The following is a 16,418-nucleotide window of genomic DNA, read 5'->3' as shown; positions in this document are numbered from 1 at the left end:
TGTGAGCTCCCAGGGAAGCTGGCAGAGGAGGAGGGCACCAAGTTTTCCAAACTCAGCATGTGTGATGATGGCTAATCCTCCTTTCCCCTCCTTCTCCCAGCACAACAGGATGCTTCCTGCCCCAGAAAGGCAGTGCTGGGACCCCAGTCCATCCCCACCACGCTCACATCAGCTCCTCCTGCATGCAGATTGGGTTTGAAACATGAATATGACACTACTTCTTCTCCCTGCAGAGCCAGCTTTCCCAGGCCTTGAACGGGTTGTCAGACAGAGCCAAGGAGGCAAAAGAGTTCCTGGTCCAGCTCCGCAACATGGTGCAGCAAATCCAGGTACTGTGCTCAGCCCTTCCTGGGGATGAGCTGCTCTTTGGGATCTTCTGCCCTATCTCCCCAGCTTGCTTTGGGGGTCTCCTCTCCAAAGGGTCCCCCAGCCAGCACCTGCCTCTTTTCATAGTATCCTTCCCCAGAACTGCTCCTCCTGAAGCTGTCTGTGTAATGGAGTGAGCAGACCCCTCACGCTGCTGTAGGCATATCCAAGGACACACACTGCTGCTGTATTTACCCCTAGCCAGGGCTGTATGCACCCAGTGTGCTAAGAGCTCAGATCTGTGTGCTGCAGTGGCCTGGCTGTACACCTCAAAATAGCCCTGGTAGTACCCCAGAAGGAAAGTCATGCTGTGATGCTCTGCTCTGACCCACAGGAGAACAGCGTGGAGTTCGAGGCCTGCCTGGTGGCCCAGTGTGACGCCCTCATCGATGCCCTCAACAGAAGGAAAGCCCAGCTGCTGTCCCGCGTCAACAAGGAGCACGAGCACAAGCTGAAGGTGAGCCCCTGGCTCAGAGAGCTTTCTGCAGGCCTGGCCCCAGAGCAGGGTGAGGATGTGGTGCTGTTTGTTAGGCTCGCTGTGAAGCTGCTCATCCTGCCATGTTTCTCACGTGAGCTGATTGAATTCCCTTTTGCTGCAGATGCTCAGCTCGCTCTGATGGGTCCTGAGCAAAGTGCTGCTGCCTCTGAGGAGTTCCCACTGCATTATTCCATTGCTGCACCAATTAGAAATGATTAGGTTGTTAGTGCCCTCTGTACAGCATCCAGAGGCTGTTCGATGACCTTGTTCATGTCCCACGTTGCTTCTGAGCTCCCGACCTGACCCTGCAGGATGCAATGCTGTGAGTTCTGCTGGTTTCAGCACGAGCTGCAGTCCTGGAGCCACGAGATGCCAGTGTTAGCATCAGGCAGGAGCAGGAATCACTCTGTGTTCTGTTCTGCTTGATGAGCACCTCAGGGTGATTGTTTCACCCAGCAGTGAAATGTTGGCACAGAGGGAGCTGAGCTGCAGATCTCAACATGAGCACCAAGGTCAGCTACAAACAGGCTGAGCTCTGCGTGCACCTCCTTCAAGCCCTCCCTCTCAAGCATTTCCATCATGTTCATTGTCCTACACTCTCTCCTTGCTGCTGCTTCTCCCCAGCCTCCCTCCAAAGCTCCCAGCAGGGTGGGCAAGCGCAATGCAGCATGAGACTCTGCTCCGCAATTAAACCCTGTGGGTCCCACGTAGGTCCATCAGGGAGCTGGACAATAGGAGCTTTGTGGGGATCCACCACGACTTGCTGTCTGACAACAAAGCACAGCCCACATAGGCAGTGCCCACATAGGCAATGCCTCGCTGCCAGCCTGTAGATGCAGGGAGGACCCCTGTGTCTGTGGGCTCTCTTTCACTCTTGCCCTTTGGGGCATGGTTAATTAAAGCATAAAACGTTTCCTTTGCTCAGCACAAACCACAGAGGCCTTTCATATTTCGGCCAGGGGAAGGAATTTGCTTCCCACAGCTTGCTCATCCCATATTGTGTGTCCCCCAGCCGATGCACATGATCACCCTGCCCCATCCACTCTCATACTCAACTGGGCTTTGTCATTAGGGAGAAGCAGCCACCCTGAGAGTGCACTTCCAGCCCCTGGGTTTCATGCTGGACTCTTAAATCAGCCCTCAAGTCTCCCTGCCTGGAGTTTTGCAGCTCCCTGCTCTTTCTAAGAAGGATTGTTGCACGGCAGGAAGGGCTCCATGGAGTGAGCAGCATTGCAGGGGCTGCTATTTAAAACCCAGAAACTGCTCCCTTCTGCTCTGCACAGTGCTGGTCAGACTTTTAGCCTGGATTTATTAATTCTCCCTTCTAGTTCCTGCAGGCAGGGATAAGCAAGAGATGCTGCTGTGCCGCCTGTGGCTTGCATGGGGAAAGCTGTGACCCATCTGAGGGCAGTGGAGTCCTGCACTGTGAGATGTAACCCCCATGGCTGAGGCACACACATCAGGTCAATGCATGTCCTGGGGACAGTGGCAGAGAGTGTCTTTGTCTGCTGCCACACGTGGAGGTATAGGATGGGTTCAAGCCTGCTGGGCACCTCCTGCTTTCCTCCTCGTCCCTTGCCACGTCAGGCCCCACAGCCCTGTGACCCACAGGAGTGGGCTGCCCAGGTCATTGCTGCCTGGAGCAGCTTTCCCTTTGTCCCTCCAAGGAGCCCCCAGACAAAGGCAGCACCTGCAGCTCCCAACTGTGCAACCATTGTGCCCAGAGCAGCTGCACCTCCCCTGTATCACCAAGGCTGCAAAGGCTGGCACTGCCTGCGGGGGATGAGGACAAAGCCTGGAGGCTCTGTGGGGCTGGAAGCATTGTGGGGGGAGCAGTTGTCCCCGTGGGGTGTCAGAAGGAACAGCTGCAGGGTGCCCGGTACTGCGTGGAGGGGCCACCTCAACTGCCCTGTGCTGTGTGCTCAGCCCATGGCTTGCTATGCCCAGATTTGGGGTCAGCTCAGCTTCAGGACTGACCTACTTTAGCTTGACACACATTTTGTGGAGACAGGCACCAGGCCAGGGCTATCCATGGGCTGATACCGATGCCCAAACCTTCCCCAAATTTGGATTCATATTAAAATGGGGTCTGCGGGAGCAGTGGGGTCAGGGATTAAATTCCACATCCAGGACAGACCTTGTCTGTTCTGCTTCTCATGGCTGCCTCTGGTTCCTAAAGGAAGATGCCCCGCAGCACAAACATTTTGAGCTTAGGACATGTCGGCTTCCTGCAGGGTTACTCCAGGAAGAGTTGAGATACCTCTTGGAGCTTCAGTCTGTGTCACTGGACGTGTTGGCACCTCTAGAGGTGAAGTGCTGCTCCGTGACCCCTTGTATGGGATGGCAGCCCCCAGCAGGGCTCATCCAGCCAAGGTTCACGTGAGGCTGTGTGCCTTGGAAACCAGAAACCCAGCCAAGGGCTAAAAAGAGGAGGGAGAGGAGGGAGACATTTAGGTAGAGATGAGTGCTGATGCCTTCTAGGAGCTATATTAAAATGTAAATTATAGTTAATGTCATCTTGCAGGAAAGAAAAGCTCTGGAAATAAATTTCCTATTTTAAAGTAGCAGGGAGCTGCTGTGAGCACACAGCAAACGTCCTTTCTGCAAGCTGCAATTAGTAACCAGGTTCTGGCTGTTACCTCCGTTGACATGCAACGGGAAAAAAGTGATAACAGCAATCAGAAACGAAATGTGTGGAGCTGCCCCAGCCCCCACACCGGCTGAGCAGGCACTCTGTACCCCATAAGCCTTTTCCCAGAAGATGCCACCATTCAGTGCTTTCAGCAGAGCATTGCAAACCATCTACTTCCATGCTAAGCCCGGTGTTGCTGGTGGTCTGGTGAGCACTGCAAGCCTTCAGAGCCCTCCTGAAGCTGCACGGCTGCTTGCCCTGCTTCCCTGTGCAAGTCAGAGGTTTGAAGAGCTTCCAGGTTTTTTTTTCTTTTGGCCCTTAACATAAACCCCCATTATTTTGGTGTAATGAGGAGCTGAGATCCCCCACCGAGTGGAAATTCCAGGGGACAGCAGCAGAGAAGAACCACTGCAATTAATCTGCTGTTTCATGCTCTAGTTCTCCAGCTGAATAGGTTCTCGATCCCTGAGTGGGATCACAGAGCTCCAGAAGGGCAGGATCGGTGCCGAGGGGCAGCCCCAGTGGGATGGATGCTCTGGAGAGCTGCTGAGACCCAACACACAGTGCAGTGAGAACTGACTGTGCTCCGTAGCAAGGGGAGGCACTGCCATGCAGCTGGCTGTGGAAGTGAGCGAGCCATTTCAGAGCCTGGCCTGTGGGTTGTGAGCCTGATGGTGAGCTCCCAGCCTAGCCGTGCCACCTCCAGCCAGCAGCACTGTGAGCCTTGCTGGGTTGGGAGCAGCGGGTGTTTGGCTCATCCCCTGCAGGCACAGACCGCCCTGCTCCTCCTGGTTGGGACCAGGCCTCTGTTAGCAGGGTTTATCCACTGGGAAGCTTGGGAAATAATCTGCCTAGCTTGGATGAGAGGAGCTGGCTGGGGTTGACTGTGCAGCCAGGGAGCATCACTTCTCAGCCTTGGTCCTCAGCGAGTGAACACTGCTTGCTGGCAGTGCATGTATGGCTGCTGCTGACAGATGGCCGTTTGCTGGTAATGCTTGGAAAGCATCCTTTCGGGCAAGGAGAGGGCCACAAATTCATTATCCTGGCCCAGCCCGATGGAGATTTAAACTGCAAAGAAGATAAGAAGATTGTTTTCCCAATCCCATCTTTGCTGTCTTCCTGGTGTGCGTGCATTTGTTTCCCAGGAGGGCGGCTGCAAGGGGAAGGCTCTGTGCAATGCAGTACGATGCCACGTGCCGTTCCCAGCAGGCTGGGAATGCAGAAGCTGCCTGCAGTTCAGCTGTGCCTGGGGGTGCGCTGGGGATGTGTATTGTATATCTTGCAGCTGGGAGTCCCAGCGTCCAAGCCTTTGCAAGAGCAGGTCCAGAAAAATCCTCCAGCACCCTCTGCTTCTCCGGATGGAGGACAAGCTGGGAGCTCCCCCTGCTGTCTCTCCGGCTCGGCACACGCTGTGCGCTGCTGGTGGTGGTTACGATGCTGATGCTGATGCAACCCCTTCTCCAGCCTCAGCAAATAGCAAATCCCCCCCAAACCGGGAGCCAGCCAGGGCAGCGTTTCCCACTGTCTCACAGAAGCAGACACAAGCTGCAGAGCTGCTGACTCTTCTCTTCCTGCTAGGTGATTAAGCAGAGGTGATTAAATTATAATTAAGCAACGCGTGATCTGATTGATTGCCCTACAGGAGCCACTGCCCCCCTCTGCAGCTCAGGTTTGCTGGCTGCAGCAGGCTGGCATGTGCCTCGACTCACCTCCATGCCTCTGCCTTGCACAGTGCTCGCAGAGGGGACACAGCACAGATGAGTTTATTGCTGTGGTTGTGCTGAAGATGGGGCTGTGATGTGTTCCTTCCTCCTGGAAATAGCAGGCTGCCAGGTATTGCTCCTGGTCCCAGCAAAAGGAAGGGAGGGCAGAGCCCAGCAGCCCAGCTGGAGGGATGAAGGCAGGCGGTTTCTGTGCGTGGGGTTGACAAGCTAACCCATCTGGCCACATCCATGTGCCAGTGCCTCTCTCCCTGTGCCATTGCAGGTGGTGCGAGACCAGATTTCTCACTGCACAGTCAAGCTGAGGCAGACCACGGGGCTGATGGAGTACTGCCTGGAGGTGATCAAGGAGAACGACCCCAGTGGCTTCCTGCAGGTCAGTGCTCGGCTCCCAGCCAGGCTGCAGGAGCAGTGGGAAGGCATCACACAGCCAGAGCCCTGGGGCTGCGGTGTAGTCAGAGGAGATGCAGCAAGGGTGCTGCCTCCAGCTTTCCCAACCCTAAAATCAAAGGCCAGTCCCTCATCACCTCCAGGCTGCAGTGGAACAGAAGCAGAAGTATGCCCGGGGCAGGCTGGAGAGTTGGGTGGAGGGGAAATTAATGAGGTTCAACAAGGGCAAGCATGCACGTGGGCAGGAATGACCACCAAAACTCCAGCGGTCCGGGGACAGAGGTGGCAGCCTGGTAGGCACAGGGAAGGGGGACAGTGAGGAGGGGATAAGACTCAGCACACAGCCCAGGTGGCCCTCGGTAGCTGAGGCTGCTCCCTGCCACCAGATCTCCGACGCTCTCATCAGGAGAGTGCACTTAACCGAGGACCAGTGGGGAAAAGGGACCCTCACACCCCGCATGACCACGGACTTTGACCTGAACCTTGACAACGGCCCCCTGCTGCAGTCCATCCATCAGCTCGACTTCGTGCAGATGAAAGGTAAGGGTATTCCTCTGCTCGCACCGGGCACTCCCTGCAACTTGTCACAGGTCAGGGACAGCAGAGGAGAGCTTCCCATCCCTCCCAACAAGCAGAGTTTGGAAGGTCGGGGGTCAGCCAGATACAACTTGCTTCTGCTTCTCAGTGGTAAAATGCAGATAGCAGCTTTTCCCCCCACTCCCCATTGCTAGTTTTTGGGCTTGTTTAAGAGCAGAGAGCAGCCCTGCAACAGCTGTGTCCCACTGCACCACCCATGGACAGCTCAGGAACAGAGCCAGCTTTGCACAGTGCAGGTGCACATGTGCAGCATGATGAGACCTTCCAAGAAAGGGCCTTTAATACTCATTTAAGACAGTCAGCTCCTGTTGTGCATCTGGGTGGCCCTGGCAGCAGTGGCAGCACTCCCTTGGTTCCCAGGTGTCGGGGTTACTGTGGGCTGGATGCTACAGAAGATCTTTGGCTTAGCTCCACAAAGTGAGATAGATGACATTTCGCTTTTGAGCATGAGAAAAAGCATTTTTTATGCCTTGAGGGACATCCCTCAAGGATGCTGTGCCAGGAGGCCTTGCTGCACTGTGCTGGGTTGTGCTGCTGAAGGTCCAGCCCTAGGCATGGAAGAATCACAGCAGGATGTGGTGAATGGGGAACCTTTGCTATTGAGTCCACCTTTTCTCACCCAGACATCTGTGGCTTCTCCACATCTTGCCTGGGTTCTCCACCTGTCCTCTCCAACTGGGCCTAATCAATTCTGGGCGAAGAGGATGGAGTGGTTCTGATTTGTGAGGACTGTGTGTGGGACACCGTGGGAGGACCCTGAGCCTTTTTTGGCCGATCAAGGGCCACTGTTCCCTGAAATAGCATCACTGGGAGACGCTCATCTCCTCTTTGTAGAGTCCTGCAATTGATGATGCCATAGCCTCCCATTTTAGGATAAATCCAACCTGTTCTGCAAAGCCCAACGGTTGTTGGTCTCTGCAGCTCTGGCATCACTTTTGCAAAGCTAGCTTGGCCCTGGGTACATCCTCCACCCTCCAGCTGCACACGCACAGCTCTGCCCCGCTCCTCCCCAGTGGTGCTAGCAGCCAGGGTCACCCTAATTTGTGTTTAGTTTCCTCCCCAGTGCCGGCCCCCCCGATCCTGCAGCTGGAGGATTGCTGTACCCACAACAACAGTGCCACGCTGTCCTGGAAGCAGCCCCCCTTGTCGACAGTGCAGGTGGAAGGTTACATCCTGGAGCTCGATGATGGCAATGGAGGGCAGTTCAGGGTGAGTGCTGGGGGCACAGAGCCAGCCCTGGGGCACGGCCACAGAACAACCAGCAAGCTCCCCAGGTTCTTGCAAGTGCTCTTCTGCCCCACAAATGTGAGACTCGCACAGAGAAACCAATGGTGCAGACAAGCTGTGGCTTTTGGGGCCTCTGAGGTTACTTGATGGGGTAGAAATACCTATCCAGTGACCAACGTGGCTTGCAAACCTGTTTGAAGCTCCATCTTTTTTAAGTTGCTAAGTATTTCCTGCAAGGTATGCTAATTGCTGTGGAAGTCTCACAGCTTGCCAGCTGCCAGCAAGCAGAGACATTTAAGGCCTGAAGCCTTTTAAATTGCAGTAATTATACAATTAAAATATGATTTTGCTCTGATCCAACACGCTGATAATTACCCCGGTGTGCTCCCATCAGCTGGGAGCAGGCACGGCTACTGCCCATTGTGTTTTCTGAGTACATCCCCGAGAAACTCAGCTGGGCAGGAGCCAGGGCAGAGCCAGGGCAGGAAGAAATGAAGCCTGCAGGCTGCCCTGTGAGCCCTGAGGACAGGCACACACTTTGGGAAGGCAGGAGCCAGCTTCAAGTACTAGCTCCTCAGGCAGCATCAGAGCAGGGTCTGCACTCAGAGCAGGGCAGCGTGCAGGTGAGCTCCCCAAGCAGAGCCTCCATGCACACGGTTTAAAATGGAGCCTGGCTGTGGGATCTGCTAATGACAAGTCAGTGCTTCGTGAGCCAGGTGTTTCAGTAGCCCGTAGATGTGTGCTGTCTGCTTACACAGCCCTGTTCCTTTGAACAGGAGCAGAAGCATGACATGTTGGTGAGTCAGCACGGCTTGGGTTCACTTTGTTTTCTTTCAAGGAATGCTTTGATCCTGCCGTCTAGGAGCTTGCAAAATTAGTTTCTGCGAGAGTTTTTCTGTGTCCTGGGCTCTCTGTGTTATTAATTCAACTCTCTGTCAGATTTCCTCTGGATTCAGAGTGAGCTTGGCTGGGACTGGTGCTTTGCAAGTTGTTCCAACATGACTAGCATATCTTTTCCCTATAGAAATTGTACGGTATTGTCAAGGAACAAAGCATGGAGTCATTCTGCTGGGCTTTAGCAACATGCATGCCCCAGGCAGCAGAGCACGGAGTAGCAGGGGCAGGTGGGGTGCTCCCACCCCAGGGTTGGATGCTCCAGGTGCTTCCCCTCCTAACCAACCCCAACCCGTGCTTGCTCTGCAGGAGGTGTACGTGGGCAAGGAAACCATGTGCACGGTGGACGGGCTTCACTTCAACAGCACTTACAGCGCACGTGTCAAAGCCTTCAACAAAACAGGAGTCAGCCCCTACAGCAAGACCCTGGTCCTGCAGACATCCGAGGGTAAGGCACGGCCGCAGCCCCAGCCCCGCGCGCTCGGCTGCTGCTCATACACACACATGGGGCACATCACCACCCCAGGCTTAGTGCTGCCATACTGGGAATTCCACGCTCGCTGGGTCTCTGGTGTCTGAGCAGCCATGGCAAGGAGACAGCGCTGAGGGGAGGAGGAAGGGCTGTGTCAGGAGCCTCGAGCAGTGCCCGCAATTCTCTCTCATCCCCTTTCCTTTGCAGAAGGTGTTGTCTGGGGAGGAGCAGTGAAAAGTATCCCAGAGGGAGGTGTTTTAAGGTTTGGGTTTGTATTACACCCAAGGGAAGCTCAGATGCCCGCACTAATTTTGTTTAAAACAGGACACCGAGCATTGCTCCTGTGCATGGCTGCAGAATGACATCACTGTACAACGTCCCCTTAAGCCCCTGACAGGGCAGGGACAGTGGAGCCACACAAATGTCCTTGCAGACCCAAAAGACACCATCAGCATCGTGTTCAGAATATTAACCACCTTCTTGAAGGTTGTAGGGAGGCTCCTCGCCTGAATTTAAGTGGGTTTGTCACAGCAGGCACTTAATCCATCATGGCAAATGGGCTCACTTCTGACATACAGGTCACAGGGCTAGCACTGGGCTCTGGGGGTCAGCATGCAGTGATGCAGCCGGGCAGGAAGGGCTCAGCCCCACCAGCATGCCTACCTGCAGCTGGGACAGAAGGGAGCACATGGCTCAGGAATGCTGCAGGCTGGGGAAGGTAGTGAGACCCTTCTTGCTGCAGAGCAGAGTGGTGGATTTGAGCAGGAAAGAAGAAGGGTTTCCTGCTGCAAGGTGGGCTGTAGAGTAGGAGCAGAGCAAGGCCATGCAGAGAGCTCCCATGTGCTTGCCTGCACTCATCCCTAGCAGGTCACTGCTGCTTCTGTTCGAAAGGGGCACGTGCCGGGAGTGGATCCACATCTGACAACGAGAGAGCAAACCTGTGATGAACCCTTCTCATCCAAGAGAGCTGCGTGTGCATCTGCAAAGCTGTCCACCCGCAGCAAGGAGGCTGCAGCTTTGCTCTGGAGAGCTAAGGACGGGACAACCCAGAGCAGCCCCACACTGGGGTGACTCCTGAAGCCAGCAGATGTCACCCACCTCACTGCCTGGCTTCTCAGGAGGCAGCAGGGCTTTGGCTTTGCATCAGATTTGTGCCTCTGAGGCTGCATTTGAGACACAGCATCCTGCAGTTGGCCTGGAGGCAGTCCTGGGAGATCTTTCCAGCTCTGCTTTTATCTCGTTGGTGCTATCAGTGTCCATCCAAGCTCCAGAATACGGAGGAAGCTGGAAGAGAGAACGGCTGTTGGTGGTCCCAGCAGGCCTGGAGGTGCCTGGGGCTGGTGCCCAGCTCAGGGAGCGCACACAAACCGCTCATCTGTGCCTCAGGTGGAAGCTGGCTTTGTGTTGGATGGCTTTTGTTGTTTCTGCACAAAAAGAAAGAGGCAGAAAGAAGTAAACGGACCTGGAGCGCTTTGTGCTTTCAGAGGCAGTCAGAGCTTTTTGGACTCAAAGGGCCATAAATTGCAGCTGTGTGCAGACACCTGAGTGATGCGGTGGCTCGGCCGCCTCGCACGTCACCGCCATCCATCTGGGCTTTTATGTCTGTGCAGCAGCACTGGGCTTCTGAGTGCTGTTTGCACTGGAATAGCTTTCAGGCTTGGCTGTCCCCTTCAGCCCTGCTCTGCTGCTCGCTGCAAAGTGCTCCTGTGGGAAAGCAAGGAGGGACAAAAGAGGAGACAGGCTCTGCACGAGGACATTTCTCGGAGCACAGCCCTCTGCACGAGGACATTTCTCGGAGCACAGCCGTCCCGTTGTAAGTCCTTATGAGATATTCTGCCGAGGAGCTGTTAGAGAAAAGCAGGCTTCTGGTCCCAGCAGGTAGTGTCTGACTTCTTGCTTTGTCTGATCGTGACAGGACAAGAGGGAATGGCTTTAAACGAAGAGAGGGGAAATGTAGATTAGGTGATAGGAGTTCATAAGTTCATAAGTTCATAAGGTTGGAAAGGACCTATAAGATCATCTAGTCCAACCATCCTCCTATCACTATCTCTACCCAACTACTAAATTAAGTCCTTTAGCACCTCATCTAAACGCTTCTTGAACAGCGCTAGGGATGGTGCCTCAACCACCTCCCTAGGCAGGCCATTCCAGTGCCTGACCACTCTTTCAGAAAAGAAATTCTTTTCAGGAGGAAATTCTTTCCTCAGAGCACCCAGAACTGTGGGTGCCCCATCCCTGGAGGTGCCCGAGGCCATGGATGGGGCCCTGGGCGGCCTGAGCTGGAGGTCACCCAGCCCATAACAGATGGTCTTTAAGGTCCCCTCCAACCAGGGGTGCCTGGAAGAAACCCAATCCTCCTCCACAAGTCCAAAGATTGCAGCAGTCCCTCAGGTGGAGCACAGCATAACACCTTCCCTACCTGACATAGCATCTATCCCTGCCACGGAGTGACCTCCAACAGCAAGTTTTGAGCCAGCCTCATTGGGAAAGGGCTGAACAGCACAAGGAGGACACTACAAGGAGCTGCAGGAGCATCAGGTGCTGGTTAGGAGAGCCGTGGGCCTGGCTGCCTGCAGCAGCCCCTGCCCCTTGCTCTTGGTAGACATCAGAGGGCACATCCTGACTTCAATGTGAGCTCCATGTACTGACACATTTTGCTGTGGTTTACCTCACCCGTTGCTGGACCCACTGATGCTCTTTGCTTCCGTAACCTCACACAGCAGCAGGTCCCAGGAGTCAGCATCTGCCATGCAAAGGAACGCTTCCTTTTGCCTGTTTGAACTCACAGGGAGGTGGGAAGGCTGGGGAGACAGTGTCTGGGATTGCAGTGTGTGGAGGATGGAGGATTCAAATCTTCACAGTAGAGCAGCCCTGGCCAAGGCAGCAGGGAGGAGGTGGCAGGACTGTTGGTGGTAGGGGGAATGGAATGCAGTGAGATGAGAGGTCCCCTCTGATTGACGTTCTGCTGTTCCATTCTCACTGTAAGGCTCAGATGTGTTTTGACAGGTGCAAAGAGATACTGAGGTCACACCATCCCGAACAGCCTTTGAGTGAGGTGGGTGCTTGGTGGCACTTAGGGCAATAGAGCTCGGCCCTGCCCTGCAAAATGCCTCTGCAGCATCCCAAACTTAGCGGCCAAGCAACGCATGTAGCCAATATGGTGCACAAAAAGGTATGAGACACTAAAAAACAGCAGCAAGCACGTCAGGTAACCGCTCAGCTTCTTCAGGTGCATGATGGTGAAGAGCTGCAGGGTTCATTGCGAGGAAAAGCAATGTGCCGAGTGCCTTGATGACACGGGGGCATTTCCAAAGCTGCTGGTTACGTGTCTTGCCCCACACACCGTGCCCACGTGCACTCACTGCAGCCGAGGTCGGGGTCCCGCAGTGCTGATGTCTGATCTCCGGTTTGCATTGATCTCACGTTTAGAAACGCAGTCGGAAGAGCAGACCCTCCCTTTTCCAGTGCCTTTGGAAAGATTGCAGCTTCGTAGAATGAGTCCTTTCTCCTCCACCCTTAATCTACAACCCAGCTTCCCGGGGAGATCCTACTTTGAGCTAAGATCTTCGGCCCACCAGCTGAGCTTGCATTCTTCCTTACAGTCCCTGAATTCAGCCGGTGAGCCCAGTGCCTCTGGCATTTCTCTTGGTCTGTGCTTCCGGCCATCTCCAAAGTCGTTGTTTGTTTTGTTCCGTTGTTTGTTTTTCCCATGACATGCGGATGGCAGGGGGAAGCTGTTCTGTTTGTCCACGCTCCGCTCCCGAGCTCCCGACGTGTGTAGAGCGTTCTGGTGGTGCAGCTCTGGCAGTGTGTCCGTCTGTCCGTAGCAGCACAGTCAGTGTGAGGCGTGGGGCGATGCTGGGAGTGCTGCTCTCAGAGTTGGCATCCATCCTATGCTGAGACATGGGCAGAGCAGACCCCCCCCCCCCCCCCCCGGGAGGAACCTCTATGGAGGTGGGCTGGAGCAGGATGGTCCCTGAGGCCCTGAAGGAGCGCAGGCGCAGTGCATCTCAGAGCTGTTTTCTAACCAGTCTTTGCACATCCTCTGTCACTAATGGATCCTGGGCCCCGATCCTCCCACTGCTCTGGGTTTACACCGCTCCAAGCGGAGCAGTTCTCACTTCCCTCTGGTGTAAGCCCGGGAAGAATGGGGGTCCCCGATCGTTTTATTTCCATCTCATCACCTGGAATGAGGAATGCTGCAGCATGACCGTTGCCGGGATAAGCGGGGGCCTTGCGACTTTTGATTTTCTTTGTGCTTTTTATGTTCCTTCTCATCATCCCTGCTGTGCGCTGATGGCTTCTGCTCTGTCTCGTCACGGACGTTTCTGACTTTGTGTCCGCTGTCCTGGCACCTCCCACAGTGGGCGTGAGCATCGTGCGTGGAGCCCGTGTTGCACAGATGGGGCGGTGCGGGGCCGTGAGCACACGGCGTGTCCCCACTGCTCTGCACTGCAGAATTGCATTGCAGCCATGCGCAGAGACCTCAGAATCATAGCCCCTGCAGGTGGGGGCAGCCGTATGGGTCTGGCCTGGCTGCACGGCGGTGCTGGGGGATGCTTGTGCAGTCTGTGCAGGAGGAAGGCTGCAGCTCTCTGAGGCCAAGATCCGCCCCACAGATCCCCATTGTCACCCATGCCCCCAGGCTGCACTGGGAGCCCGCTCCGTGCTCTCTGGCTTTCAATGAATCACTCCTCCCGTGGCTGCTTCCTTAGGGGTTAACTCCTCAGGAGTGCTTTTCAGGAGACCAGTTGTTCTTTCTTAGCTGTGATGTGTGAAATGCAGTATCTCTTTGTAGGATGCAATTTTGAGACACAAGGAACGCCTTACTCTCAATTAGGCAAGTATCTTTCTTACAATTAACCGGCACCTACTCCATGTTGGTCATCCTTTCTGTCTGATAGTTAACTTTTCCTGGGTGGGTGAGCAGCATTTCTCACGCACACCCTCCTTGCAGGGCGTTCCCAGACAGCAGTAGGCAAATGTGAAGGTCACGGCCATATGCTGTGAAGGCATTTTAAGTTTTCCCCTTATGAAGAGAAACCTGAAGTCAGTGCTGTGCACATGGCCCTCTAATTCAAATCCCAGCCTTCTGCTCAAAGCATTTCCATTCATTCAGGATACTTGAGCTTGTGCCAGATCCCAAATAGATAATTAGCCCTCCTGCAGCTAATTGCGGTGCTGGGGTAGACATGTCCATCAGGCTCCCACCGCCTTCTCCAGGAGAAATGGCACTCACAGCCTGCAAAGCCATCCAGATGGGATGGGGGAAGGAGTCCCCTGCAGTGCCCATCCTAATGGGACTGGATGGGATGGAGGAGGAAGTCACCCAGAGGTCCCATTCTAATGGGATGGGGGAAGGAGTCCCCTGGAGGGCCCATCCTGATGGGATGAAGTAAGCAGTCCTCTGAAATGCCCATCCTGATGGGATGGGATGGGATGAGGAAGGAGTCCCCTGGAGCACTCTCCATGCCCTCCATCCCGCACCCCACATTCCCTCCCTGCATTTCAGTGCACTCACAGTGCTGAAAGCCAGAGAAGCAGGCAGGCAGAAATTGTTTCTGGTTCCTTCTTTGACCGAATGCCAACTTTACGTGCTGTTTTCTTTCCTGCATGCCTCTCCTTGGGGATGACCACAGTTGACATAAAAAAAATGGTGGCAGGTACGGATTCGCTTCTGTCGGGTTGTGGCCCTGGGGCACCCGCGTGCATGCGAGCTGTCCTCTGAAACCATCCAGTGAGCAGTGGGATACATCTCCCCAGGGCGTCCATCTTTAAATCTGTGTTTCCTCCTTTGGGTGGGAGAGTGTTGGTGGATGTTCAGTGACCGCTGGAGAAAACCACCTGTGAAAGCAGGGTGGTGGTTTGTGCAACCACCGCCGTGTGTCAGACTGCCAGTGACCGAGTCTGTGCTTATAACCAGGTGTGGAGGTCTGGGGGCATCTCCCAGCATTGCCATGGGCTAACTCTTGTCTCTGCATGGCTGGTTGCTCTGTAGGGATATGGAGCAGCGTTCCCATAAACACAGACCTTTATATGTGCTTTCGGTTGCCAGAGCTGCCAGCTTTCCAAGGCACACATGCAGTTTACCTGCCCAACCTCAGATTAGCCTTCCCACCTCAAGCCTGACCCCACACAGCCCGTAGCCAGAAGAGTGAGCGTGGAGCCTTGTGTTAGCCAGAAGCTGCCCAGGAGCACACGTCTCCTCCTGCCAGGGCCAGGCTTCAGGAGACAGTGACAATCCTGTGGGTTCCAGGCTGAGCTGGGACAGGCAGGGACCCAGGGAGCAGCAGAACAGAGCTCAGCTCATTGGGTCCCAGCCATAAAGCCCCAGCCCAGCCCACATTACCCAGCGTTTGCTGGCTGTGCCTTCGCTCGCTCTTGGCCCTGCATGGAGCGTGCATGTCCGGTCCCCGTGCTCTGGTCATGGAGGGTGGTGTTCCCGTTGGCCTAACCCTTCGCTCTTCATTTATTCCAGTAGCTTGGTTTTCTTTCGACCCTGCCTCCGCACACGCCGACATCATCTTCTCTAACGACAACCTGACTGTCACCTGCAACAGCTATGATGACAGGGTTGTGCTGGGGAAAACGGGCTTTTCCAAAGGGCTGCACTACTGGGAGCTGTCCATCGACCGTTACGATAACCACCCGGACCCGGCCTTCGGCGTGGCACGCATCGACGTCCTGAAGGACGCCATGCTGGGCAAGGACGACAAGGCCTGGGCCATGTACGTGGACAACAACCGCAGCTGGTTCATGCACAACAACTCGCACACCAACAGGTATGCACTCTGCACCTAGGCACGGCTCCACGGTAAGGCCGTGGCTTGGGAGCTGGCTCCTTGTCACTTTTGTTGGAGGATGTGCCCTTGCTCAAAGCAAAATACGGCCCCTGCTGCACTGGCTTGCTGCTACAGCTATTTCTTCCCTACGCTGGCTCTTCTATTAACACACAAAGTACTGGCCCTGGGCAGCCTGAGCCTGTGGTTGGAACTGGATGGGCTTTAGGGTCTCTTCCAACCCAACCGTGCTGTGATTCTGTGGCAGGAGTTTGGAACTGTGTGGGTTTTAAGACTCCTTCCAGCCCAACCATTCTGTGATTCGTTTATCCTTGTGCCAGGAGCACGAGGGACGTGATGCCACCGAGATGCTGTGACTTTCTCTTTGCTCCTGCAGGACCGAGGGTGGGATAACGAAAGGTGCCACAGTGGGAGTGCTGCTGGATTTGACCAGGAGGACCTTGACCTTCTCCATCAACGAGGACCAGCAGGGGCCTGTCGCCTTTGAGAACTTGGAGGGCCTGTTCTTCCCAGCAGTCAGCCTCAACAGGAACGTGCAGGTACGTGTTCAGACCATACTCTGGGAGCAGAGACTTGACCTCAGCAGCAAACCCCGTGTCTGAGCTCATGGGAAGACTCTTCCTCTTCTTAGCTGTCGCTGCAGAGTGTGACAATGCTTGGCAGCACGGGGACTTTGTGGAGCAGAGGGGGCTCTTGTGCAAAAAGCTACTGCACACAAATCTTCCTGCCAGTCTCTTTAAGATCAGCACTGGCCTTTGTGCAGCAGCTGATCCTCCAGCTCCGTGCTCCAGGCTTTCCATCAGGGCTGCCGAGGCACTGGGGCTCCCCTGACTGGTGGGAT

General features: G+C 55.0%; 1 protein-coding gene across 5 annotated transcripts in view; it reads left to right on the top strand.

The window, feature by feature from the left end:
* Nucleotides 1-16,418, top strand: part of TRIM9 (tripartite motif containing 9) — a 29,626-nt gene that overhangs the window by 12,281 nt on the left and 927 nt on the right. Inside the window, exons 2-10 of one of the 5 annotated variants that reach the window (XM_065748645.1) lie at nt 234-329; nt 701-823; nt 5,463-5,573; nt 5,974-6,127; nt 7,248-7,393; nt 8,615-8,753; nt 12,207-12,395; nt 15,259-15,559; nt 15,954-16,116. In XM_065748645.1, coding sequence (XP_065604717.1) covers nt 234-329; nt 701-823; nt 5,463-5,573; nt 5,974-6,127; nt 7,248-7,393; nt 8,615-8,753; nt 12,207-12,395; nt 15,259-15,559; nt 15,954-16,116 — 1,422 coding nt within the window. Of the gene's footprint in view, nt 1-233; nt 330-700; nt 824-5,462; nt 5,574-5,973; nt 6,128-7,235; nt 7,394-8,614; nt 8,754-12,206; nt 12,396-15,255; nt 15,560-15,953; nt 16,117-16,418 lie in introns of all 5 variants that reach the window. The other 4 variants (XM_065748637.1, XM_065748669.1, XM_065748661.1 and 1 more) reach the window with 4 other exon arrangements.

The sequence above is a fragment of the Cyrtonyx montezumae genome, unplaced genomic scaffold, assembly GCF_038088225.1.
Source record: "Cyrtonyx montezumae isolate F1298 unplaced genomic scaffold, pur_monq_1.0 scaffold_10, whole genome shotgun sequence".
NCBI classification, from domain to species: Eukaryota; Metazoa; Chordata; class Aves; order Galliformes; family Odontophoridae; genus Cyrtonyx; species Cyrtonyx montezumae.
Note: the sequence above shows the minus strand (reverse complement) of the source record. Positions and strands in the feature narration are given on the sequence as shown.